The sequence below is a fragment of the Neopsephotus bourkii genome, unplaced genomic scaffold (genome assembly GCF_033783945.1).
Source record: "Neopsephotus bourkii isolate Nb327-2 ecotype Australia unplaced genomic scaffold, CSIRO-AGI_Nbou_v1 NB_140, whole genome shotgun sequence".
Classification (NCBI taxonomy): Eukaryota; Metazoa; Chordata; class Aves; order Psittaciformes; family Psittacidae; genus Neopsephotus; species Neopsephotus bourkii.
In genome coordinates, this window is record NW_026900657.1 from 1,038,535 (window position 1) to 1,066,344 (window position 27,810).

A 27,810-nucleotide genomic window follows, 5' to 3' on the forward strand; every position below is an offset into this window, starting at 1 on the left:
CATAAGCCACAGTGTAGAAGGGGAGAGAGTACTGAATTTTCAATAAATAGAAAATAAATACGAATGTGCTCCAAGGAACTTCAGCTTGAAATTAAAACCAAAAGGCACCCCCATCAAACTTTCACATGTTTTATTTAGGTGAACATACACATGGTCCACAGATCAATGAAAATACTCATAAAATAATTTAAGAACTTACGTGGAAAGGTATTAGCAGCACCATCAGTATTGGACTAGCAGAAAACCCAAGCCTCCATAGGGCACACGTTTATGCCTGGCTAAAAATGCCGTCATTTGTAACAGTGGATGGGAATGGCTTTATAGGATGCTCTCGGGAGTTGGCGTTTTAAAAACACACTTTTTTTTTGCTAAATACTTTCGACGATTAATGTTACAAAAAATACAACTAAATAAGATACTGCATAGTATTTTAATTAACATAAAGGACTGGACATTGAGCTGGGTAAAGCCCGGCTCAACACCTCTGCTTCCACATACATTTCATTTCTGAGTAGAGAAATCTAAAGTTTAAAACCAAAATATAGACCTAGTGTATTCTCTAAAAAACACACTTTAGGTGGAACGTATAAGTACTACGAAAATACATTATCTGCCATTCTGTTTAATAATTTACTTTAGTTAAAAAGTTGTGAAATTCTCCTCACCAGAAGCGTATACAAATTCATTACTTTAGTAAATTAACAAAAAGGATTATTCTTTTAAAACAAGGTTTAGCCCCCCTGTAACAATTATACAAGGAAGAAAACTGACTACATTTATATGAAGGAATACAAATTTACACACATTTTACAGCAACTTATACCCTACACATCTACAAAATTCACAGTTATAATACAAGCAAGTACAAGGCTGGGATAAAGCTGTTGAATACCAAAAAATGTTTCCTACTTTAAAAAACGATAAAACAGGAAGAGTTTCAAACTTCTTCACCAACTTGCCCATTCTAACCAGACCAGAATCCACTTCCCCCGGAGCAGCCCCTCAGCACACGCACACTGCTTTCCGGGGCGGGTGGAAGAGTGAGGTGCTGAGCTTCTTCTGGCCACGCAGGCTGCGGCGCATGGCCAGCTTGGAGTTCCTGCGCTGCGCCGTGGTGGACATGCCCTCCGGCGGCACGCTCAGGCTCCGGCTCAGGACGCGCCTCGGCTTCTTCACCGCTGGGCCCGAGTTGGATTCTTCCAATGTCCTTTTAAAGTTTGCCGTGGGTGTCCGCTCGGCATCCTGGGCTTTTGTCTGGCCATTAGGGGACACCTTGAAGCCTTTTTGGTCCGTGCCTGAATTGGCAGAGTTGGAAGGGGAGAGGCTGACTGACAAACCATTGCTGTAGGATTCGTGTATCCTCAAAGCCAATGCTTTGCTGCACTTCTCCTCCTGTGGGCCTGAATCCTTCAGCGTTGTTCCTGATGGAGGTAAACTGCTTTTCGCAATCTCGTTTGGCAGCTCTAAATACTTTTCTGAAATCATGTTGCTATGCATGAGGGGAGGGATGGGCTCAGAAGCATTCAGCCGTGGCCACGGATCATCTTCTAAAAGCTGAGGGGAAAGAAAACATATTTAGGCATAAATACAATTATTTCACCCATGTTACCCTTTGAGAGCAGAGACAGTGTGTGACAGAACTTGTCTAAACCTTATCAGAGACATACAAACCCTACTCCAAAACAAAGTTAGTTATTCTTCACGTTGAGAGGCAAAACCAAATTCAGAGCACAGATGTGAACTTGGTACTCTGTGCACAGTAGTGTGGAAGCGTGGCTGGCAGGCAAGGGTTACGTTCCCATGGCTGAACTCGGCCAGGGACCAGTTTTGTGAAAGTCAGTGAGAAACCCAGCTCGGTAAAAAACACCAGCTGTGCAGGGGGGTAAACTAACAAGTATCTTGAAGGGAGGAATAAGGATGTTAGAAAGCGGGATGGCCTGTAAATTGTAAACCACAGAAGTTTACCAAGAATATATGAATAACAACCTGGCTACATATACCCCAGCTTAAGCAGAATAAACGGATCACTTCTATCAATGATATTGGTTGTGCTGTGTTCCGTCCGCATCACAACGACACAGAGTCTCCGACACAGTAGCTTCATAAAACCATTTATTTCAGCCTCCCAGCGTCTCACAATAGCAGATGTGCCACCTCTGCAGTCAGAGTGCAGACTTAGCCCATGGACCTGCCTCTTTGATGCTATGAACTGCTGAGGAGGATGCACACATCTGATGTTGACTTAGTAAGCCATGTAGAAAACAATGCCTGCACTCTCTGATTTTCAGCAGGAGCATTTTGGAACACGTAGACGTAACTCCCCTCCTTCAGACGTCGTGATAAAGTGCACCTGTACTGCCCTGTGAAGATGCTACACGCTGTCAGATGGCCAAGCACCACGAGGTCAAACAAACAGCAGAAAGAGTCTTCTGACCTTTGTTACATTTAGAATTCTTGGTTACTGCATATCCAGATTATGATGGAGACTGACAAACTCCTCATCAGTGCCCTGACTGCACACAGAAAGGTGGAGCATCGGACAGAGCTATTCTAAAAGCAGTTCCTGCCTGCTGTGCAAAGTAACACATTTTATTGCCTGGTTTTACGCTCTACAACTTACAAAGAGAGCAACTCCATTCCTCACAGCGCATCTATCCACTTTCTATAAAGCACAGTCATTCTGTCTGTTGAAGAGATGCGGTTAATCTGATGTCCTGAGAACCAGGGACTTTCTAAACTCTAATCCTACCTTCAGCTACTCATCTCTTCTGCAGCCTTTGAGGAGTGTTTCTGCCTCATTCTCAGTTCTACCAACAGGAAAATGGGGACAGTACTTGCTTGCACTATCCACAGGGAGCTTTTGGGAATTAGTATTTATGCAGTGCCCTGAAGAGATGAATTATGACCTTATTATAGATTTAATTGTGAAGAAATCCCCAGTCACTCAGCGAGCCCTTCAAAAATAAATTTCAAGGCCACATTACTCTTGCATACCATCAATGTAAGGCAAATGACAGTAACTGAAGAAAACAGCATGCTGGAAGCTCACATGCATACACAGCTGGATCAGAGTCACTCTGTGGACCATATCAGACAAGTAAACAGGCACTTTACAGTCTAAACCCAGAACTTCAGTTCACCTTCAGGAAGAGATCTGCAACTGCTCACCCCTTTTGAAAAAGCTAGTACTAAGGTTTAATAAAACACACCCCAAAAGAGAAAATAATCAGAACTGTTTCTAGCACCTAGTTTTGGTTTTCTACTCCCCTCTACTTCCCTGTCGTTCCTCTGGTGTAGATAAAACCATTTCAATAATATTCTTTTACTACATATAGCAACACAGGAGGGAAGACCTTCATGGATGGTGTGTTAGAGGTTATCCAACTCTGTTCTTCAGGATTCATAAGGGACTGAAATGACACATACAGAGCAGCCTTGGCAATGGCACTCAACCTGCTCATTTTCATTTCTGAAAATTGTGACTCCAGCCACAACTGTGCAAGATGCTTACTGGCAACATCATCTGCTTGGAATGACTGGATAAGGCTTTAGGAAGCCAAATGAAGCCAGCCTACTAAAGCATGATGTAACAGAACAAGGAAAATAAAACGTGAATCATCGATTTCACTCCTCAAGATCCTCATTACTCAAATTTTATCACTGGCCTCAGCAATACCTGAATTAATCTGGTATTAGGAATTGCTGCCAGAAGGATATACAAACAAGAAATACTTCAGTTTAATTGAGGAACTTTGACTTGGTCTCCATCTATTTCCTAATCTCCTGTTTGGGAATACAGCAGCTGTTACACAGCAAGCCCATCCGTGCCTCCCTCAGCTCTTCCAAGGGAACCTTCTGTTGCCACTTCTTGGTTTGGCTGACCTGTCCCCTCTGGGCTATGATCCTATACAGTCTCCAGGAGCTGAGGCTGATCTGGGGAACCACCTCTCAGGTACTTACAGAAACTACCATGATCCTTGCTTAGTAAAACTCAGTGGTAATTTTGTGAGAAGATGAATTAATTACGAACCTAAATTAGATCATATCTTTACCTGCAGCTTTATGTATCAAGGGTTTTATGCATTGCCCTACTTACTTTTGTGCAATCAGCAAAACGCGTTTTTTTCCCTCCTGGAAGGCTGATACTAGGATCAAACAGGATCATGAAATAAGGGCATTTCCTGAATCCCTCCAGTTACCACCATCAGAATTCCAAAATGCATATCCTGAAAGAGCTGTGTGGCTGTACTCCATAAGGAAACTGCCACCTTGCAAGAAAGCTAATGGTTTATGTATAAGAAACCACATATTCAACCATTTTAAGGGAGGGTCCCAAATGCTTTAAATGCTGTGTCATGTCACTGTTACTTTTAAAGAAAACTCTAAACCAACAGCACTCCTGCACCACTGTCACCCAGAAGGCTCACACAAAGTCCAACTGCTGTGTAAAGGAAAAGCCTACAGCCATCACATAACCAGAATTTGTGGAAATAGGTTTTTCCTTCCCTTACGGCTCTTCTCTAACTGACGAATATCTCTGTACTATGAAAAATATTCTGTTGCTCAGGACGGTGTAGTTACCAAATATACTTAGAAGTAACTACACAAAGTTCTTGTTCTGCAAAAAACGAGACACCACTGTAAGACATTTCATTCATCAGCATCTGCCTGGAGGCATGGGGCTTTTATCTCAAGTATTTCAAAACTGTTCTGACAGTGCAGTGGTCTTTTTCTGCCTCTTTTATTTCCAGCTTCCTTCTCACCCTTCCTCTGGCAGTCACAGGTACTCTGTGAGGACAGCTGGGTGCTTGTTGTTAAAGCACAAACCTTTATGACATCAGTATTTGTAATTAAAAAGTAATGAGAAAATAGGATCTCTGTTTTTAAATTGGCGACACCAGTTCTATTTTAATCCAAGAGGAGAAAAACTTTTGCTTTAAAATAGATTTATATGTGTGTGTGTGTGCATATATATATATATATATATATATGTATCAACAAAGACCTGTAGCCAGTCATAAATTTCTTTTGGGCTCTGCACATTAAGCAATAAAAATAAAATAAGACCCTAACTCCAAACACCAACCCTGTAAGTTTTGATCTCTTTAACTCTTTGTGACTGCCTGCTGCAATTTATCAAGAGTCACACACCACAATTCACTGAATCTACTTTGAATGGAAGGGGAAATCCTAAGGAAAAGCCCAATGTTTTCACCAAGTCCTAATGCAGAAATTCTGCTTCCTTGGTTTGTTGAAGCCAATGTAGCTCAATGTTTATTCAATACTGATAATAGGTCACACACAAAGCTTATGGCACAACTGAAAAGTACAGAAGTATTTAGAATTGAAATTCCACCTATTTTGCTGCACTGAATGGAAGGGGACAGTTTCAGCTTGCCATTTTATTAGCAGCTTGTTTCTAGCAAGGGACTGTTAAGAATTCCCTTTCCAATTTTTGCTTGCTTTTTACTTTGCCCAAAGGACAGTTAGCCAAAGATACTGCACAACATCAAAGGACAGTTACTTAAATGAGGAGCAGCTGGTAATTACTGAACAAACATCCACTCCCAACTACACTCCAGTTCTTAGAATTGGGAGGAAAACACCAAAACCAGCATCTTCTGAACAGCTCTGCCTTATGTTAATGGTTAAAACTTCTAACCTGAAGAAAGACCTTGTATTAAAACAACTTCTCCTCTAACAAAGACCATTGGATCAACTAGAAGAAGATAACATGATCTCTCAATCCAAAAAGAAAGCATTCTTTACAAGTGTTCTTGACTACATTAACCCATGGGTTACCTTCAAAAAACAAACGCCACAAGAACACACGACAACAAAACCGAACAAACTACGCTGAGATTTAAGAACCTGTCTACAAGCAGCCTGCAATTCATCAGCTGTGCATGGCAAGGCAGGAAAAGAAACTGCAGCCTGACCTTATTCTCTAAGGGTTTGGTGTATTTCTCTCTTAAATCTCTGAGCCCTATAGTCCCATTCCTCTCTTTCAACAGCCTACTTGATTTTGGGGGGATCCTGGAAAACTTACTTTAAAGAAATAGTGCATTTAAAGTTGTGTGAACTACATGCACGAATTTACAGTAAGAATTTCTTCTACATTAAGGAGGAAATACAGAACAACAGCTACTAATAGATGTCCAGTTATAAAAACATTGTATCCCTAAACCTTGCAATTCTGAGAAGTTAAGACTATAATACTCTGCCTTTGGTGTCCCAAAGTCTTTCAAGAAACATTATTAAAAGTCCATTCCTTTCTCCAGGGCTTTGTACAGGGACGTACTGAGGCTACAGCTACGTGACTGCCCTGCGAATGAAATATGTTATCCGGACATAGGTACTGCCCAGGCCTTTGCAGTTAAATAAGAATACAACTTTAAGAAAAAGATAAAAAGGGAAAAAAAAAACCAACAACCTTTGGGGGGGGACGGGATGACAAACACACACACAAAAAAAAAAAACCTAACAAAAGAAAACAAAGAAAATCCCACCAAACAAAAATACAGCCACAAACTAAAAGTGACATCAAACAGTGGTTTGACAGGCCAGTATCTCCCAGCAGTACTACTTCAATCACTGGCAGTGGTCTGCCTACACCATTGCCCCAATCCTACACATCAAAGTAAGCTGTGTAGGAAGAAATTACTCCTAAGGGGAGAAAGAGGAGACTGCTCTCTATTTAGTGAGCTCCATGCTCAAAAGTGGAACATTGAAAACATCTAAATAAAGCCGTTACCTTGACGGGTGGGGTGTAGCAGCGGGAGGGCGTCATGCTGTTCACATCAGGGCTGCTGTAGCAGGGACTCTCTGCCAAGTTAAAATACAATTCTTCTTCATTTTCCAAGTTGCTTTTGCTCCCCTGCAGGGGCGAAATGCAGATGACGATGGCGCTGGTGTTATCTGCTCGCAGCATGCGCTGCCTCCACCGGCCCAGCGCTCTGTTCACCAGCATTTTGGCACAGGACTGTCGGTGCTCTCCCTTCGTGTTCACAGAAAGGGACAGAGAAAGCAATCAGATCCACTTGACATTATAAATGGAAGACGGACAGTTTACATGCCACAGCCTCAGTTATATATTCCTACATATCACATGCTGAAGTAGCTTGATTCAGAAACAAAGAGGAAATACTGAAATGTATCTTTCAACAAAATATCACTTTAGAACCAGTTTACTGTAGAAGCCACGTATACACGAGTGCTTTACACCACAGAACTGACGCAATGACTTGCATAAATAGCCTGGTTGTAACACATCCTACAGTCTTTCCTGAAGTCTCTCAAGAGGTTTACAGAGTATTCACAGTCTGATGCTCAGATGCTCCACTATATAAATTCTTGACTGGTTTGCAAAATAAACCAAACTTAACTCCGACTTTGTACAAGTCACGTAAAAGCCAATAAACAACTCTGAATTGTAACAGGCATCTTAATGTGACATAAATTTCATTTTCAGACATTTATTTAACTTCCTTTGAGAAGGGACATGTTATCAGCTTTATTACTCACAGATACAACCCCTAAAATGACAACCAAGTAATTTAAACAACACTGACATCCATGCTATCTGACAGTATATGCCACTACAGTACCAGCCAACGAATATGGTGTGGCAAAGCTACGTTAGGTACTTTCCATACGTAGAAGACCAAGCAGCTTTTAGAGGAAATAAGTATTAAATTTCCACAACAACTTATAGCTGCTGCTCTCACCAAGTATTTTTTCTCCTCGTGATCCTGGCACATGGAGATAGCGTCTTGAGGTGGGATCATGTTCCACAGCCCGTCGCTGCCAAGGATGATGTATTTGTGCTTCTGGGGATCAATGGTGTGCACACTAGTGTCAGGCTCAGGAGACACAACAAACTCACCACTGTAGAAGTCGTAGCTCCAAAGATCACCTAGCAAAGAAGAAAGTGGGTTTGAGTTGTTGGGCTACACGTGGGAATATGAATCTTGGAAAAGACAGAAGGATGTTTTCATGTAAGCAATTACCACCAGTCTCAAGCCACCGACACAGTAATTTCAGCACAGTTCCTGTTCTGCTGCTGTCACTTTCTGATTGTATTTATTAATATACAACAATTTAAATAAAAGAAAAATCATGAACATTTAAAAAGAATCAAATGACAACTCAACCCAACCCATGTTTAGAGGAGGTCTTCTGCCCTCTTAAAACTAATGCCTTCGGAAAAAGGGAAAACACAACAGATCAATACCTAGGAAACAGTGAAACCTCAGTATCCAAGCTAAAACCCATCTGAACTAAAGTTCCTCTTGAACAGAATAACCCTAAAACCTTACTCTGTTGAACCCACACCAAATCTTCAAAAATCTGCCTTTCCAGTTACTGGGACAGTTTAAATAGTGGACAGGAAACTCCCACCTCTTGCACTGGGAATGATACAGCTAACAGAACAGGGCCAGGGTCTGACGGGGAGAATCATTTAATACCTGTTTTCTCCCCAACATCATATACAACATTAGAGATCAGCCTGCATCACGATGGTGTGCTGCCCTGCACACCCTAATAAACCCTGCTTATAGAAGAGAACAAACCCCCAAACCCCACCTTTTCACGCCTTTTAACCCCAAGATCCTCCGTAGTCATCCAAACAACACAGGACTACATGGTTATGTCTGCTGTGTTTGTATTTGTACACACAGGTGCCACAGAGAGGGAACAAAGGAAGAGGACAAAGAAGAGACTGAAGCCCTTCGCCTATTAACTGCCCTTTCTTGTTCCTCCTCTTTCCACAGCATCAGCATCCCTTTCAAAGCCACACAGTGCTGTGTTAGAGTGTCTGTCCAGCTGAACACCATGTGCCAAATTTTGGAGTTGGAAAGAAGCCACACAACACAAGTGGTGCCTGGGTTCCAGCAGGAAAGCAGAAAATGAGAGCTAAAACCTCTCCCTTGCAAGGCCTTATGAGTGGACCGTTCTATTTTTACAGCCTTCCTGCTGTACAAATGAGTTTGGGGTCACCTCACCAGTAAGGAAGGCCTGAACTGAATCTGAGTAACACATTCAAATCCAACATCGACTGGTTCAAGTGCTTCTTCCAAACCCTCCTTTGATAAAAAACACTCTATCAGAAGAAAGCATTTCCATATCAGTTTATTTTAATTCCATTTATCAAGGATACCTGGAAAAAACAAACAACAAAACTCATTCTAAGGTTGGGCCTTTCAATCAAGAACAGTGTTAATTTGCACTAACACCCTCTCTTCCTGTATTAATAAGCAACAGAAAGCAACATTACTATTTGCAAGCATTGGCTATGTATTTTCTGTGCAGAACACATGGCTTTAGACATTTAGTGAAATTTAGACATTAATGAAAATGTCAGAGTTGGAAAGCCACACAGAAGCTTAAGAACTCCAGTTTAAGAGTAAGGTTTTGTCAGGGTATTTTTCCTTTCCTTTTTGCTGGCTTCAGAAAGCATGCTGCAGCCTTCTTCCATGTCCATCACCACCCTTTCAAAGATAATAATAAATATGCTTTCTGTCTTCCTACTTCCTTCCATTAGCTTTGCCTTAAGCTATCAACCAGTTGAAAAGACTTTTCCAGAATGGGGAAAGGGAATACTTCAACTCAATTACTCCACTTCACCGCAGCACGCATGGAGGGTCCATCCTTATTAAAGCCTCAATTCACCTTCAGTGGTGCAGCAGCAGCAGCAGCAGCAGACAGAAACACATGCTTCTAATAAGTGCTAATTAAAAGCCCAGCCTGCTTGGCTAAAGGAGCACTCTGCTCCCCAGGCTCACAACAAAGCCAGCAGCTGGCAAGGAGATCAAAATAAATAGCGTACCAGAAGAGCTGAGCTCCAGCACAATTATTGTATAGAAACTGCCATAAAAAGTCTTCATGTGCTGAGAGTTCTTCACATCATCCCTGTTGGGGACACAGCAGGTAAAACAGACAAGAGCTTGGGATCTTACAGCAACCAGACCTTGGAATCAGCAGCAGCATGAATTGCCAACATGCATCATGGTTTTACGCTTTGATTTGCTAGTTTGTTCATACTTATTTAGGAAAAGTGACAGATGTTATTAGCTGTGCTGTGCGATAAAAATAACCTGATGCTATTTAATTTTGGTTCATCTTCATACGTGTCACTGCCCATCTGCTGCTCTTCCTAAGAAGACAGCTGAGTAATCTGCACACTGATTTCAGTGAATCTTCCTCCAAGAGGAATAAGGCTCCTCATGGGCATCACTGGGAATATCTCACTGGTTATAAGAGGATTCCAAGGATTATACATATGCTGAAGGGCACAAAAGAGATTCTGGGAACACCCAGGATGAATCCACCCCTCCTAAATCACAGGCCAAATCCCAGACCAAGAGCCCAGCTGTTCTGGTTGCCATTGAAAGCCTTCCAACCTCAGTCCCTCCGCTCCACAATGAGCTGCTTTCTGAAGGCCATGGGAGAACTACACAATGAGGTGTGGGCTTGACACTGGAATTAAGAGATGGCATGGTGTGACTTGCATTAGAAAGGCTGCTGCACTACATGTTAATAATAATCCATGTATTTGGCAGAATCCATGTGCAAATCCATGTTCAAGGCCAGGTTGGACGGGGCTTGGAGCAACCTGCTCTAGCGCAAGGTGTCCCTGACCATAGCAGGGGGTTGGAACTGGATGAGCTTTAAGGTCCCTTCCAAAACAAGCCAGTCTGTGATTCCATGAAATCTGCAACGCAGCAACATTCCTACAGCACTACCATCATTTTTAACTGGGGGCGGGAGAGATCAGAAAGAGAGAAAATTAGACACCACAAGAGAAAAGTAAGTTTTCCTGAAAGCAAATGGTGAGGAGGAGCTAGACTAGTCCAAGGACTGAGCTTCAAAGACTAAGTTTATTAAACATGCATTATTTTGGCAAAATGCATTCTTCCAAATAATCCCCCGTAGCATCACCTCTCTCAAAGCAGCATGTCAAGGTTGCTGCAAATGCACAGCAAGAATTGTATCTCCACGAGTTTTAAATTCAAATGTACTCATCACCTATTCAAGCTCAAAAATCTCTTAGAATAGACAACAACTTAGTTAAAGTTGTATGATGGGGCAGCACTAAAGCACAGTGAGACCAATTGCAGACTTGGCTCTAACTACTGAAAGCCAAATGGAGCTCTGAATGTCACAAACTGAAATAAATAAATGAAAAAGATAAAAGCTTTTGTTCTTTCACCCAGGAAAAATTCCTCAAAGTTTATGTGAAGCCGGAGGCACACAGAAAAATCCAGATTCTTCCTTACTCAGCTTAGAAGGCAACAACCAAAACTTGCCCTAAAGAATAGGGAAAACTGTCTTCAGTGTGAAGGTGCTGTCAGTCTGCTCCCACAGACCTACAGACCCAGCAGGCATGTGAGCCATGTTGGCACAGGACTGTATGAAGAGTACTTTGAGAGCAATTCTCATAGACTCTTCAACTCTAACCAGCAAAAGCCAACCCTTGTCACTGGGGTGAGGTACTATTATTTTAGTAGTTCTCTCCTAAAGGGCAGAGCACCACAGATTAAGTCAATGCTTTGTAGAGCTGCTGCACAGATAGAACAGTCCTGTCACCCATGTATCTTCCCCTGGCCACCTGGAGAGCACAGCACCACAGTGGCTGAGAAAGAGATGACAAACTGAGGAAGAGTCACTCTACCTGGCACCCTCTGGCACGATTCTGGGACGGAAAAAGGGAGAGGCAAGCCAGAAAGCAGAGTATACCTTTCCCTCGGCATTTCAAAGGGCTTGGAAATCTTTAATTCTGTCCCAAAGAAAGCAGACGGACCAGTGACCCTTGAGCAGACTGAAAAGCCAAGATAGCAAGATGATGTGATATGCCAGAGGTTACTATTACAGACAGGAATGCCAGGTTCTCAGGCTTCACTTGGTGAGCAGTACTATTTTTGTTCCAGATGAAAACCCAAACATTTAACATCCTTCTTCTCTAAAAACTTACAGACCAGGAACGTTTCTTTTGGTGTGAAGTTTTGGTATTTGTTTTTAAAAAAAAAAAAAAATTAATATACTTCCTTCCTTTTCTTCCAGAAAAACCACACTGGTTTCTTAGTCACGACTCGAACCACAACAGTGTACAGGGATCTAGACAAAAATGACACTGCAGTTTATAAAATGAAAAACAGATGCTTGAAATAATTATACTAAAGGAGCAGGAAACTGATTTAGCTACTGGTAAGAATTATATCCAAATGTGTTGTCTATCTTACCTGCTTATTATTATCTTTTAAAATAGAAGGAGAAAAAAAACCAAACCCTACTTGTAACTCAGCTGCTTCCAGGAAAGTAACTGATGTTACAAACAAAAACATCCATTGTGTAAGTAAACTGGACTGGATTAAGCCCAAAGCCTGCTTATAGCAAAAGTGTGTCCAGAACTCCTATATAAATCAAATCTTTAATTTGTATTTCTGGAGCATGCTGTTTTAATACAAAAGTATCTTTTGGTTTTAACAGAGGAAAGAAAAGGTCACTTTCGTAAGTCAGTCCTAAACAAAAACCCAGTTTGATTAATGCCAGATCTTTTTAAATCAAAGTTTTATCTAAAAGGTCTGTTAGTACAAAGAGAAGCCTTGCAGAACTTCCTTTCTTCTCTGCCAATGAGGCAGTGCTGCTAGGAAGTGAGATAAACCTCAGCAAAGATAGAGACGGTAACCACTTAAAACCATCCAGGCTGAGCTGTGGTGGAAAATGTTTTCACCAGAAGTCATGGCAACCCAGTCCTACAGCCACAAGAGGGCATCTTCACAGCAGTCTAAGGACGACTGCAAGGCAATGTCATTTATACAACCCAGGAATGATTAAAGTCGAGAGGGATGGTGACAAAATTCAAGCAGAAAAGTTGCACAGAAGCAATTTCACTACTCCTTCAGGAGCACCTTTTACATACCATTTCAGTCAAATCAGCTGAATGAATGCCACCCTCAATGTTACACAGAAAAGGAAAGCACAGGCAAGAGAGCAGCACTTCAGCAGCAAATTAAACAAATCATTGCATTTAAAATGAATGGTGAATTAAAAGCTGCTTATAAGGCAGTCTGCACCATGGCTGCTCATCTCTGCTTGCATGTTGGCAAAAATCAAAGGCAAGAGAGAAAGAAAGGTGCCTGCCTCGGGGTACACCACAGCACACTGCATGAGAAAAGCCTGCAAGAACTAGTATGCAAAGTAGAGGGGAAGAACTAAATTGGCATGCAGAAAGCTCTGCAATTTCTGACCTTGAATGAAATCCTTCAAATGAACACTAAGGTGGAATTACAAGCTTCGAAAGACAATCCTAGACAGCATTTGCTTAGCTAAAGACATGGGATAAACTGGAAGAATGAACTGACTAAACCTGGATAAAGTTCTACCTTTAGGAGAAAAGCTTTATTATTGCTATTCTACACTGCTAGAGAAGACAGAGGAAGAGGCACACAGAAACACCTCCAGTCTGCCAAGGAGGGAGAGCTCCAGGCTCTCTCATTTGAGCTACATGGATCCACATGTGCTTCACATGACCGGTGTAACACACAGACCCAAAAAGTAAAGCACATGCTCTGCATTTTATACAGGCATACATACATATATGTTGTCTTGGGGGATAAAAAAAATTACACAAGCTAGAGCCAAACATCCCTAGGACAAGACTAGAATCCCAAATGCACCTCAGTTTGCACTGCAGTTTGCCAGGGTTTATATAGATTAGAAAAAAGCTATTACCAATATAACCTGGAAAATGCTGTACAGTACTTCAACACAACTTACTAGCTCAGGCAATTCAATATGATTGATCTTCCTTCCTTCCTAAGGAGCAGGAAGGAAGAACAAAGCAGCAGGCACTGCGTAGCAACTGCCCATTTCATTTGGTTAACTTACAAAACCTGAATCATGTAAGGAAACCCAAAATGCTTATACAGGATCTACTTAGATCATCTGAGGTCAGCCATACCCTCTTCTCTGGGGTTTCATGGTATGCACGTTCAAAAGCTTCACAAACTATTTTGGCATCCAGTAAGTTGCTTTGGGAAACAGCTTCCCTGTCACAGACAGAGCCACCATGCCTGCAGGAGCCATGGACTGAGTATTTACTGCTCCAGTAAAGGGATCAGCAGGAAACTCATGTCCTTATAAAAAGTAAAGCCTGTGTGGCTAAAATATGGGGGTGAATCTATTACATTTCTACATAAAGAAAGGAAAAAAAATCCTTCATGCTGCTACATGAAGTATTTAAGTAACAGGTTCTTGGTTCAGGTTTCATCATTCATTAATTTAAACCCCTCACATGCACACAAACAGCTACAATACTGTTAGGCAATCCCTTACTACATAACCCTTTCGACAGCTGCAGATCCTGGCTCTATATTAGTTCCCAAGAAAAGGGGAGGAGGAGGAAAAAAAGGTCCATAAAAGATTTACCAGATTTAGACCTGATTTACCAGCAAGAAATCCCCTATGATTTAAAAACCAGCCAAGAGCCATTGCTGCCATCCCACCAGGCATTACCAGTCAACTTGACCGGTCCGGGAGACAGCTGAGGACATCAACTTAAACAGCAACTTAAAGAAGCCACAGTGAGTTTAAGCTGAACTTACAGTCAACCCATAAAGCTCAGTGATCAATCACACCATTAGCCTACTTGCTTTTCCATTCTGTTCTTGTTTCAAGTTGTATCACAAGATACTCAGAGCTCGGAAGATAGCTTTCCTATGCTTTCCCTGCTTGGTAGACCACCTTTTAAAGTTACACACATGGCCAGATTTTACTTCAAAACTGGGTTCCAGAGATCTAAATTTTTCACTCCGTATTTCCATAATGGGTTCAACACATGGGAAGAAAACACACACAATGTTGTACACTTACAGCTTTCTGCTTACCATCTCAGAAGTAGGTCTGAGTTAATGTATCTGGACAGATGGCGCATGTGAAATGTAATCTTCCTCCTAGCACATATCTGGCCATTATGTTACACATAGAGCAGGTTATTTCCCCTCTCAGCATTCTTTCCCCAAGACATGCACATGTAAGCACACTGACAGGGGTCTACAATGCCCTCCTGACTGCAAGAGGAAGACAATAACTGATAGATGATGCAATGATACACATGGACTCTCCAAATCACACAGCAACTTACATGACGGCTTGATGCCCCTGAGCATCTGCTCTACAGTATCTGGCAATCTGCACACTCGTAGCTTTGCCTTGCACAAGGGGATTCAAGTAATTTGAATTACCTCACACTTGGTTTAGGGACAGGCAGATAAATGGACAGTTACCATGAAATTGTGAGTGCCAGGAAGCTTACTCAAGCGACTGCACTCTAAGGAAACAAAAATGCTCTTCTGATTGGAACAGGTAGCAAGTCCCAAGTTGAACAATTCTGAGATTGCACAGGGTTCCTAAGTATCTATTACAAGGCAAATTGGTTTCAAAAAAGGTGTTTTCATTGCCCAACAGAGGTCAGCAGGAGTAGCTACCCTGAAAATGCAGAATACTCTGCTACACTATAAACTATTTCATTAGAAGACTTAAAAACCTGTCTACACTACAAGCAGCATACAGATACTTTACAGAGGCAGCATGAAGCCTAAATATCCTGACTTGTTATGGAGCTGTAGGTAAATTAAATGTTATTCAAATTAAATGTGACTTAAATGCAGCTAATACTGTTGTGAGAAGCAGTGGTAATAAAAAGTGCATACCACACATGCTTATTTTAGGGCAGAAAGACACTGCAAACAATCAGAACAGTAACAGGAATGGCAACAGAAGTAATCTGAGCAGGACTTCTTTTGCCTCAGTATTCCATCTGCTGACCAACTATTTAACCAATGCAAAGCTTTTCTATAGTGTTTTAGTCCTGCTATTTCCAAAGCATTTGATGTACCCCTTACGAGGAGTGACAGGCTTCAGGACTGGATGAGGGATTAGACTGAATCAAAAATATTGTACAGTTTTGTTAGAGAAAGACAAACTTAAAAAAAAAAAACCAAACAATTTGTGTTCTAAATTTTAGCCTTTTTAACCAGTCTTCCCACTCTGAAGGCAGTAAATTCACAACTCCAGGTTCCTCTCCACAGTGCAAAGAGACTCTTGCTTTCCTACTAAAAATTACTGTGCAATTATTGTCCAGTCTGGGATCTGTCTGGGATTTCTGCAAGAGTAACAACCCATTTTGGACTAGGCAAAAAGAATCACTGTGCTAGATCTCTGTGGGATTGACTGGGAGTATTGGGAACAAGTATGTGTCACCACTGACACTACCCCGCTTGGCCAGGCTCCAGCGTGACCGCACTGTGCCAACCCGGGCAGCAGACTGGGAGCCAGCCAAGAGGTCGAGCAGGCCTCAGCAGCGTGAATGCAAATGGCTTTAGTCGTGGTAGGTCTTTTGTAAGCAGCGTAAGGGGCATGCTGGCCTCAGAAAGAAGTTAAATCCTGTTTCCAAACTGTGAGCGTCTGTGCACCATCTGGGTCCTAGGGAGCGAAGCAGCTGTGTTCCCTTTTCCAGGAGGTTTGTCATACCTCCTCAGAAGGGGATGCGAAAAGGCCAAGGAGGCTCCTTGAGCAAGCAAACACCATAACACTGTCACATCGTAAACCCATTTCTCTGTGATTTGAAGATGCCAAAGCACTCTTTTAAGCTTTCAAATCTGCTTTTTTGGAACCCAGATTTGTTAAAAGATAAGTGTTCTCATTTCTTGGACCTGAAACTCTCCAGTAATCCTCTTCGTCCACATGCAATAGGGGAAGAATGCAATAGGGGGCTAACAGATGCATCATTCCTTGAATTCCCATCTGCACACAAACCCCAGCCAAATCCTTTTGTTCAACTTGCTGAGAGGAGTCAGATCAAAAGTCACTGAGCTGTTTAGACAAACAACAAACTGGAAATCATAGGAGTAAAGATTCGTCATAATTAAGCACAGACGTTTTGTACTCTATGAGGAACACACACCCTGTGCAGAAAAGGAGAAAAGAGGGGTACACAGCTCAGCAGATGAAGATCCTAGTCATCTATTGCCTCCAAAGGATTTATTCAAGTCAGATTTACTAACCATAAAATAAGCATCTATCTTGCCTAAAATATGACACAGAATTGAGACTTTAAAGATACAGAGAAAAATTTCCATCAAATTCAAACTTTACTGTTATTGACAGATCCCTATTCAGCCTCTTTAGCCTTTGGCTCTTTCCTTCATACATGGCCATATTTTACAACATTAGTTATCCCTGCGACGTTCTTCGTAACACTGGATAAAGCCATGTGAAGCGGGTATCACTGCCTTTGAAATGAGACACAGTAATGCTATGCAATTATCAGGATGACCGTGGTCCCAGAACAGACTGTCCCCATGACATGCTGCCAACTGACCTGGAACACTGACAACACTATCACATAACTGTCAAGCTTGACAAGAAGAAATTAAGTCACAGGAGAGTTTTCACAGGTTAAAAAAACATGATTCCAAAAAAATGAAACCTATATCAGGTATATCTGGATACAAAATTCTTCACTGGGGAAAGGGAAACAAGATGAACTGCACAAGACTGGAATTCTGCAAGGAAACTGAAAGAAAAATCTGACCAGAAAACACTAGCACTCCTGGGCAAGAAGTAGCCAGAGACTGAATTATGAAGTATTTCCCAAAACCACTTTCTAGCAAGTTTTCTAGGTACTGTAACATGCCTTTTTGACCTCTGAATAAAGTGCTCCTCAAAGATAGTTTCCCATTACTTATACTTTCACACAGGCAAGTTATAGATGTAACACAGACTTGACTTTCACCCCTTTGTTCATTCTATGCTAAGCCTTGAAAGAAAACAGATCCACCACAAAAGGAAGACTGAAGTATTTCATATGCTACACAGCAAAACTTACTCTTACCACCATCTAGTCAAAAAATAGTCTTATCACTTCAGTAAAACACAAATGTGATCTCCACCTTGGAGACACGTTCTGCTTTGTACATTTTTGTTTGCCCAGGGATGAAGTACCATCCTTGTGAGTCTGAAAGCACGTTGTAGGGCAAGTCCTTCACTCACCAATGACACCTTCTACAGCTTTATTTGATAAATGAAATCCATATTAACACTTTTGAAAGGGCCACAGTTTCATAAGGCCTTGTCACCAAGGCAAGCAAGCCCCTTCTAAACTGGATGTTCTGGCAAACAGGGTATAATCCAGTTCTGGTAGCCTGTATGCAGCGGTGTCTCACTTCCCAGACATAGGCACAACTTACCGAGTGCTCTGGCAACTGCCAGGAAGGGAATCTGGTCGATGACAGTGCTGCGGCGCACAGGGCCATTGTGAGTCAGGCGAGGCCTCTTCCAAACAACACGATTCACACCAGACTTGTTGATCACACTAAATCCATCAGAAAGAAGCAGGGGTTAAAAAGGAATGGAAATGAAAGCATGGAAGTTGGTTTCAATGACACAAAACTGGTTTAATGTGCAAATAGGGAGTCAATAATGACAGCATCCTCAGGGAAGTCCACAGCACAATTAAATATTTCAAAACACACGGTATCACTCAGTTTCATTCCATATTAAGCCAAATGGAAACGTGGAACATGAAAGGCAGAAGAAAAAGCAGGGGAATTAAGACCTGGAAGAAATTCTGGCTGGCTGCAACAACCAGAAGTAAGAGTATCTTTTCAATCTGTCAGAGAAACAACAGATCTGAATTTGCTTTCCTCAGATGAGGACCATCAACGTCAACTCACTTGGGTGGAAATAATCATGTAGTTCTTCCTTCAGTTTTCTCCATCTGCCAGAGTTTGGCAGTGAGGAGCAGCACAGTGCAGTTGAAAAAAAACAAAAGAGAACAGAGCACAGCCTTCTACAGGGATTTCCTTAAAGGTGCATCAATATGAGGCAGATATAAAAGAAGAATTGTTCATAGAATCATAGAATTCATGGTTGCTATCTGCTGAAACCAGGAGATAAGAAGAAACAGCTCTGCGTCTGAATGTTAACACCTGCCCTAAGGCACCCAGCACTGGTTTTTGTTCTCACAAAAGGCATCAGAAGGAGAAGCTACAGCACAGTATGGGCCTATAAGGATGCTGGGGTGGCACTCTTCTTCAGGAACTGTAGTGACACGACAAGGGGTAACGGGTTAAAGCTTAAACAGGGGAAGTTTAGATTGGATATAAGGAAGAAATTCTTTCCTGTTAGGGTGGTGAGGCACTGGAATGGGTTGCCCAGGGAGGTTGTGAATGCTCCATCCCTGACAGTGTTCAAGGCCAGGTTGGACAGAGCCTTGGGTGACATAGTTTAGGGTGAGGTGTCCTTGCCCATGGCGGGGGGGGTGGAACTGGATGATCTTAAGGTCCTTTCCAACCCTAACTTTCTATGATTCTATGATTGAGGAAGAAAAGGCAATGGAACAAGGAACTAGCAAAGCCTGGTCTCAGAAAGTTAAGAACTAGATACTTAAAAGCTAGCTTTTATCCAAGGAACAGCCACTGGTAATTAGAAACTGAAAAGCTCTGGAACAGCCTCAAGTTTCCTCATACTGAAGCTATTCAAGATGCCCTTCCTGAGACTTCAAAGGCCTTAACAACAAGAGCATGTTTAGCTCCATCCTTCATATGTACAGTGCAGCAAAGTCACAAACATCACATCCTAGAAAGCCATCTCATCCACTTGTACAACAAATAACCTCACAAAGCTAACCTCAGCCACTATCAGAAACACAACCTGATCCCATGTTCATACACTGTCACTAGGAAAATTGCATTTGTAATGCAAGATTCAATTATGCTCTCCCACTGATTTTTCCCAATTTGCTTTCATGGAAGAGAGGACATTAATAAGTAGAGTTGCATAGTTCCACCTCACTCCTACCATTTGCTTCACAATAGCCTGCAGCAGCCAGCCTGGGAAGCACAGAAGGAGGACCAGTAAAAATAAAGATTTAAAAAAGAATAAAATGAGATTTAACAATTCCTGCTGATGCAAAGTTCCAGGGAACGCCTCTTTGAAGCTTCAGAGACTTCCAGTCTCCGAGATACACAACTTGGGAACCCATATACTTGCAAGTACTAACCTAGCAAAACTACACATCACCCTTCCTGAAAAGCTACAGTACAGCTAACTGATCAACTTCCACCTGCTAGAGATACAAATGTCTGAAGGTTAATGAGCTGACAGGGTTCTCGTATGGATGATGTCAACAGGAAAACCTTCAGTGATCTGTCTCTGAACTACAAGAGAAGGAAACCATGCCCATCCATCTGGTGCGTATTGCGGAGCAAAAGAACACAGAGCTCCTGTGAAGCTATGCCAAATGCGAGCCCTGAGGTTTGTCTCAAAACATTAGTGCCATCTGACAAACCTGCCAGCCTTCCTCCTCAGTCACAGGAGCACACATCAACCACAACTCGGAGATGTTCCAACATCTGCCAGCTCCTGACAGTGAGGAAATTACTAATATACGTTAAAACATGGTATTCTAACATTTTCAGTGTGTATTTAAACACGGCAAATACAGTATCTTGTTTCAAATCTAAGATTTTTTTATGTTCCTTAAACAGAAGCTTTGGAGAGCCAACTCAACAGCTGCCATTGTCACCTCAGGAACAATGCAGAATGCAGGAGACATCACAGAGTATACTGTGTCAAAACTGCTGTGTTGCCACCCTTTGACAAACCAGATACGCCAGAGCTCATCTCATTATCTTTATGGCAAGGCAATCCTGTCCCCCCAGGTTCCTCAGAATTTAATGAAAAATAGGTCAAACAGCAGGATCTCCACTTCCAGTTTTCAGAGAACATTTAGAACTGGAGTTTAGACCAGCATCTTATTTAAAACAGCACCTCAGCTGCCCGATCCACCAGGAAATGAAGAGTTTGCCTACATCATAAATCACCAACAAAAAGCACAACAGCGCAACAACAGATCACACTAACCTATCCCTCAACAAGCTAGGAAAAAAACACAGAGCACAGACAGGGAAGGAATATAAATAGACCATGAGATTCACCAGCTTGCTTGCTCCCCCCCCTCCAAAACAAGCACGCTTAAGCCTAGTGCAAAGACAGAAATAGCACCAGAGATCAAAACTGAAGTAAAAAGCACAGAGACAGTTACCTGCCCCCAAGGCCTTCAATTCTCTCCCTTTCTTTGGGAAGTTCTGGCTTGTGGTCCTGCGTCACCTCCACAGCTCTCACGAAGTCATCTTTGGGGTCATCCTGGACTCCCAGCACCACTCCCGAGTCACCAACATGAGCAACATACATCTTTGACCCGCGGATAATTACCACGCTGGCAGTGGTTCCCGACGTGCTAGGGAGCCCTGTCATGGTCTTTGGCCACTCTGCTGCAATGAGATTAAAAAAAAACAAGTAAGAATACCTTCGATTTCAATTCTGTGGAACTGGTAACGTTCTGAGGCTCAAGAGGAGGGTGTGCCACAGAGCCTTGTGTAACATTACAACACAGGGTGTGTTTAACTATAGTACAGCCAGGCAAACCAGTGCCCTCAGATCCCCCCCACTTTCGTAACATCACTCCCCTACACAGAGCTTCAATTAACACATATAAAGCCAGTGTCAAAGCACAAAGAGAGGAGTCAAGAAGCTGTCTCTTCTGGTTTCATGTTCTAAGCACTACTAGAAGAATATGGTGCAAGATGTGCTCCTGGAGTGCTGAACGGGATCAATCAAGTGTTTTGTTAAGCTCTGCTGTTCACTTCCCTGGCTGAAGAGGTAGCAACGTTACAGATCAGGTCATTTTTCTGGACATTTTTCTGGCAGGCAGGTATTCTGGACATTCCTGAAGCCTTGGAAGGAAAGAAAATGCTACCTTACTTTGATATGCTGAACAACATTTTGAGTAACTTCTCAACAGCCTTAGTCACATTTCCTTCTGGAGGACTGAATGAAGCAGACGATTTTAGTACACTACTCAAAACCCAACTTCAAATCTGCGAAAGTTATCCCTTAAATTCAGAACAGCAAAATACCCGTACTAGTGTGAACTACACATGGTTATGGAAATCTCCTTTCTCAACTGTTCTGCCCTCAAAACATAACACTCTCTCCCCATTTATGTCTAATCCTAATTTCTCTTTCCTGCCTTTTCTTGTCTATTTTTGTGTCTACACACCCAAGTTCATCTTCTTCCAAAACCCCACCAAATGACTGAGACGACATCCTAATTAAGACAGATTAGCCACACCAGTCCTCCTCCCTACTTCAGCACCCTGAGAAAACAGAACTCAAGTTCCCAGTTATCAACTGATTTCAACTGTCAACAGCAACCTCATGTTTCTTCCTCACTGCACCCACTCCTGTCTTCAAACTCAGAAGGGAGACTCATCTCCTTGTCACATTCTATCTTCTGCACTTCACAAGTCACATTCACACAACAGCACAACATAAAAATTCCACTATGATACACATTCTGTTTGCAGGAAATACCCAAGCCAGACTGCCAAAGCACTGTATTATTTATTTTCCTAGACCACAACAAACAAGGGGGGGGGGGGGGGGGGATGTGAAGGAAATAATATAATAAGGCCTTCTCCTCTGTAGAAATAGGTATTTTAAACTTCAGAAGTTTCAAAGAGAAGCAAAAGATTAGGAACTTAGGTTCTAGGGTCAATGAATGATGTGCAGAAGCCCAAGACAAGAGAAGGTATGGAAGACATGATGAAGGAGAAGCAGAATTGCGCAGCATGATGGTAAAAGCTCATTTCCTCAGTGTTAGCTACCAAGAAACCCAGCATAATTTAAACATTTAAGCTCTAACAGAGTTCTAGCTTTGTGTTCTAAATACTAAACTACACTTTCTCCCTAGGAGAAGCTTTATTTCAAGAACACAAACATTCAATCAGCTTATTGAAGTACTTTGTCTGGCAATTTTAGCTGTGGATATTAAATCTAACACATTCCAAATGGAAAGCAAATGAGGGAGGAAGCCAAGTGGTAATGAGGACTTCAACCATGCACTTAACAGAAAACAAGCTGCAACTAATGAGTTTCTGTCAGTGCAACAACTCCTCAATAGCAATAAAATATATTAGAGAGTCAAATCAGTCTTTATGGGAGTGAAGAGCACAGTGAAATCACTCACGAGAAAAAGAATGACACAGCAGCCTCAGGTTTTAGGCTCCAACAGAACAGAAATTAGATATGCCTATCACCAAGGGATTTTAGTTTATGCCTTGCTCCTGTTTAGAGAGAAGTATTATATATAGCACAGCATATTCCTTTATTTAGAGATTTCATCTCACCAGAAATTAACAAAAGTGTCAAAACTGCTGAGCTTTCCCTCTGAGCACAAGCATTAAAACTGAAGTCTCCCACCAGACTCCTCCACACAGCATGTTTTTATCCATCATACACCCAGCAACAGGACATCTTCTAACACAATTTGTCCCCTCCACTTGAAAAACTGCCCTTCACTCAGCTTTGTAACTTGGAATTGGTAAACTGAGATGCCTTTGTAACTGACAAAATGAAACTGTCACCTAGGACAGAAGTATAAAGAGATTTGCTTCATAAAATTTGACTTGGTTGCATTTAAAAACATTTTAGTGCAAACTAAATGGAACCCCAAAGAACAAACATGTACAGGACACTACCATCAAGGCCCCGTATTTCTTTTACAAGATCTTTTATAAGACAAGTGGGCACAACTCCACTGCAGCTGGGAAGCTTTCCATCCAAAAATCCCATCGTTATGAAACAGCGCAGCACACGCTGACCCAGCTGATGCGAAACGAGAGCAGGAGGTAAATCCCATCTGCGTCTAGCAGGGTACCAGCAGCACTGCCTGCTACAGACTGTCACAATACCTGCCCACAAAATACCATACCTTCCAGTTCAGCAGATGTACTCCCCACTCTTCCAAGGAAAGAAGATTAAAGGAAAAAGAGAAAAGGCACATTAAGTGTTCAAGATATCTAAAGCTATCAGATTTATAATCCAGTTTGTCCTTTACAACAGTGAACAGTTTCAAGAGGCAAATCCATGCAGGTTCCAGGACTGTAAGTTGTTTATACACAACCTGCAATTACTTCTTATTTTATTCACCCTTCTTCTGGTGGAGGGGCTGGAGAGAGGGGTAGTAACTGGTTTAAAACAACGCATCCCAAACAGTATCTGTTACACCAGAATATGGATCCTACACCTGGATACCACATCTGTAACGGAAAAAGAAATACTCTGGCAGTCTAAAAAGCAAATTCCCTTATGATGGTTGGTGTGTGATCTGAAACATACAAACTGCTTCAAAATGTGCATGCGGAAGTTCTGCTCCTGTTCATTTTTGAGAATGATTCAAAATTATTCTGGGAGTCAAAACCTGCTAGGGAATACATTTCATTCTGATCTCCCTGGTTTTATACAGGTTAACTACAATACCTTAGTTAAATTGGCTTTGTTCTAAAATTCTTGTTAAGCATTCAAAAAAAATAAATGCTATACGAACTTTTAATACAGCAACAGATCCTAAAAACTTTACATTATCCTGGAAATCTGCATTGCCTCAAGTGGTTCAGGCCCTTTACAGATGAGAATACGTTACAGAAACTTCAGCATGTCTAAGAATAATCCTGACATTATTTTGCAGTGAAAATTTACAACCCACCCTTGCTATTTCATGAGAGATGAAAATACTATTGAACTTCTATTGCTTTGATTAAATTTAATGGGAAGAGTTATAACCAAAGCAGAATCACACAGCTCTAAACTATAAGTAGTCACGCTGAAATAAATGTTTTTAATAGTATCAAGCTATACAAATAATTCAGGACCAAAGAAATATAAACCTCAGAAGAGTCACTTCAAAATCTGGGACCTCCTGGGAACGTTTCTCGTAAACACCTTTCCTACCACTGCCAATTGTTGGAGCAGGCTTCAAACACGAACTTTTACTCCGGAAGCCCTTTCACATACAGAGAAATTTATTTATATAAATTTATATAAAATTATATAAAATATTTATATAATTAAGGACAAAAATTATCAGCAAAGACAACGGGGTATTTTTCTGGTACTCTCATGATCAGTGTTTCTCTTCTATACAAGAATGTTTCTTTTCACAAGAGATGGCCACTGGGTTGACCCACAGGTTCCAAGAACCAACAAAGCAGCAGTGTATGAGCTTTTCCAGCAGCCATCAACGGTAAGCAATAAAAACTTCATCCTTTACACCAAAAATCCAAACCATTTTCCCACCCCTGTTTCAAGACACCAAAATCCCATCTCCCTTTCAAGTTCATAGAGTTGCCAAATTATGGTAAAAGATGTGCCCTATAGTCGATGATACGGAGCACTATTTACCTTAAGTAAAACTTGTATGAGAAGTTATAAACTAGATATAGTGATGCTTTTGTCCACTAAAACTGTAGCTGTCAAGCACATGAAGCAGAAACCAGTAAGCCCAAGCACTCTATGTAGAAGTTTACAGCCTGCCTAAAACCGTCACCAAGTGCTCACAGCCAGAGCTATGTTGTTTCCCACAACAATTTAAATTGGTTCCACAGCCCAGGTAGTGTTTGCTAAGCACTCATTACTAAAATAATATTTCCTGCATTCTGTCACTCCACTCCCCTCTTTGCATCTTGTATTCACATAGTTACAGTGACAAATAACAGATCAAGGAACTGCACCCAGAAAATGAAACCCCTTCCTTTTCAAACCCCCCCCCCCCCATACCATCTTCCCCTATTCACACATCTTTCTCCTCCCCATGCAATCCTGCAGCCTCCGAGGATCACACACCACTCAAGGAAGGCTCTGGTCAAGTTCTGGTGCTTCTAAAAGTTACGCCTTTCCTTTCTGCCCAGGATCAGTGTGCCCTCAGCCTTCCCCCGTATCTTTTCAAGAACCAGACATTCACAGAAATTCTCTGTTTTGCTGTTCAAGAAAAAGGAAGAAAACGAAACTGGTTTGACACTGTAATGCGGGACCCCGCCCCCATCGCTCCGCTGAAACCCCACCCTGTGCTAAGTGCAATTCTTGCTTTTTATGTTCACCTTCCAAGCCCACTGTCAGCAGCACTTTGTTTCTGACCCAATGGTACTGTGTCCCACTCCTGCCTGCCTGTTTTCAAATGCTGTTTGTTCACTGTTCTCGTATTTTCTCTTTCTGGGACCTTCGAGGACATAAATGCATACACAACACACTCTTTGCACAGTATATATGAATCATAGACAACCATACTCTAAACCATAATCTTCCCTTTACCGAGGAAAAAAAGTAATTCCTTTCAAAAACTCAATTCTGCAGTCTCACTCTATCTCAGGGAGGAGGAAGGCTACAAGAACAACTGTCACCTGTCTTGTAACTCTCTTCTCCTTAATCCTTACCTGTTTAGGACCGCAACTTCTGCTACAGCTACCAGTTTATAAATCTTTAGGATACTGTTTCCTATTTTGGCAGGTACACTACATACTTCCCAATGCTCAAACAATATAGAATGAGCAAATTATTACCCTTTATGGAACAGCCAGATTTTGAACCCTTCCAACAGAAACCTACAGAAAACAGTTGGGATGAAGGCACAAGGAAAAAAACACTGTCTCAACCCATTTGAGTTTGCTAAAATTACTTTTTTTTTCCTTTTCATGATGCTTTGGGCAAGGGAAATCTAAGGGCGAGCTCCATCAAAGTAACGAGATGAAGACCTCCCAATAAACCGAATTTAGAGATCCGGCTTGCAACACCCCGAGAGCACACTGCAGCTCTATAATCACATCACACTACACAGCACACTGATCCTACAGTGTGTCCTCCCACAGTATGCTCTCCAGTTTTTCTTGTACCGAATTACTTGACTCAACACCTCGGATCACATCCCGCTCTCCCCTCCCCGTTCCCTGCACACAGTCGATGCCGCCAACAGCGCGGGTGCCCCGCTCCAAAACGGAGATAGAGGGAGGCTTTGAAAACACTCAGCTCAGAATAGTGCGGAGGTGGCGGGCGGGGGGGAGGAAAAGGCGGCTAAAAGCGGGATGTCCCGCGCCCAACGGACACCGGCAAACGGGGAACGGGAGGCGAACAAGGGGGTCCGCTGTGCCCTCGGTTCTCGGAAGCGAGACCTAAAGGGGAAGCACGGCCGGGGGAAAGACCGTGAGCCGGCGGCGCTACGGGGCCTGAGGCGGGTGGGTAGAGGGCCCGGCGGAGCGGGGACGGCGGCAACCGTTACTGGAGGGCGCCAACCATTCGTAACTTACGCAGCTTTTTCCACATGGCCCGGTGGCAAGCGATGAAGCCCTTGCGCAGGGCCGCGCACACCTCGGCCGGCTCCGCCGAGCAGAAGCCCTTCTGCTTCTTGATGAAGCCCCACAGGTTCTCCCGAGCGAACTGGGCCGCCTCCCGGCCACCGTGCCCGTCGCACACGGCGAAGAAGGCCACGGATCGGCGTGGGCACCCGCCGAAGCCGGGGCCGGGCGGCAGCGCTGCCTCCTCCGGCGCCCGCGGGCTCCGTCCCCTACGACGGCAGCTCTCGGCGAGGGGCTCGGCGGCGCGCGGGCCTCCGGGCGCCGCTCCCCCTTTGTGCGGGGGACTGCGCTCCGCTTCGGCCGGCGATTCGGGCTCCACCACGATCTGGGTCACGTCCTCCATGTATTTCCTGCCGCCCTGGTCGGAGTACACGCTCACCCCCAGCGAATACCCCTCCATGGGGGGGGGAGAGGCTCGGCGAGGCGGCGCCCGCCGCTCCCCGCCCGCGATGGCTCCCCGCCCGCCGCGCACTACCGCTGCTGCCGTTGCGCCGCTCGGGCATGTCCGCGGCCGCGCGCCGCCTCCAACAGCCCCCACGGGATCGGCGGGCGCGCAGCC

General features: G+C 42.9%; 1 protein-coding gene across 1 annotated transcript; it reads right to left on the reverse strand.

Annotated features, from left to right (window-relative positions):
- Positions 1-113: 113 nt before the first annotated feature.
- PPM1D (protein phosphatase, Mg2+/Mn2+ dependent 1D) lies at positions 114-27,810 on the reverse strand. Its single transcript, XM_061368680.1, has 6 exons — positions 27,204-27,810; positions 21,110-21,338; positions 18,252-18,376; positions 7,728-7,915; positions 6,755-6,997; positions 114-1,554 (listed from the first exon to the last, which is right to left on the reverse strand). Exons 1-6 carry the CDS (start codon positions 27,649-27,651, stop codon positions 1,003-1,005), a joined length of 1,785 nt encoding a protein of 594 aa, XP_061224664.1. The 5' UTR covers positions 27,652-27,810; the 3' UTR covers positions 114-1,002.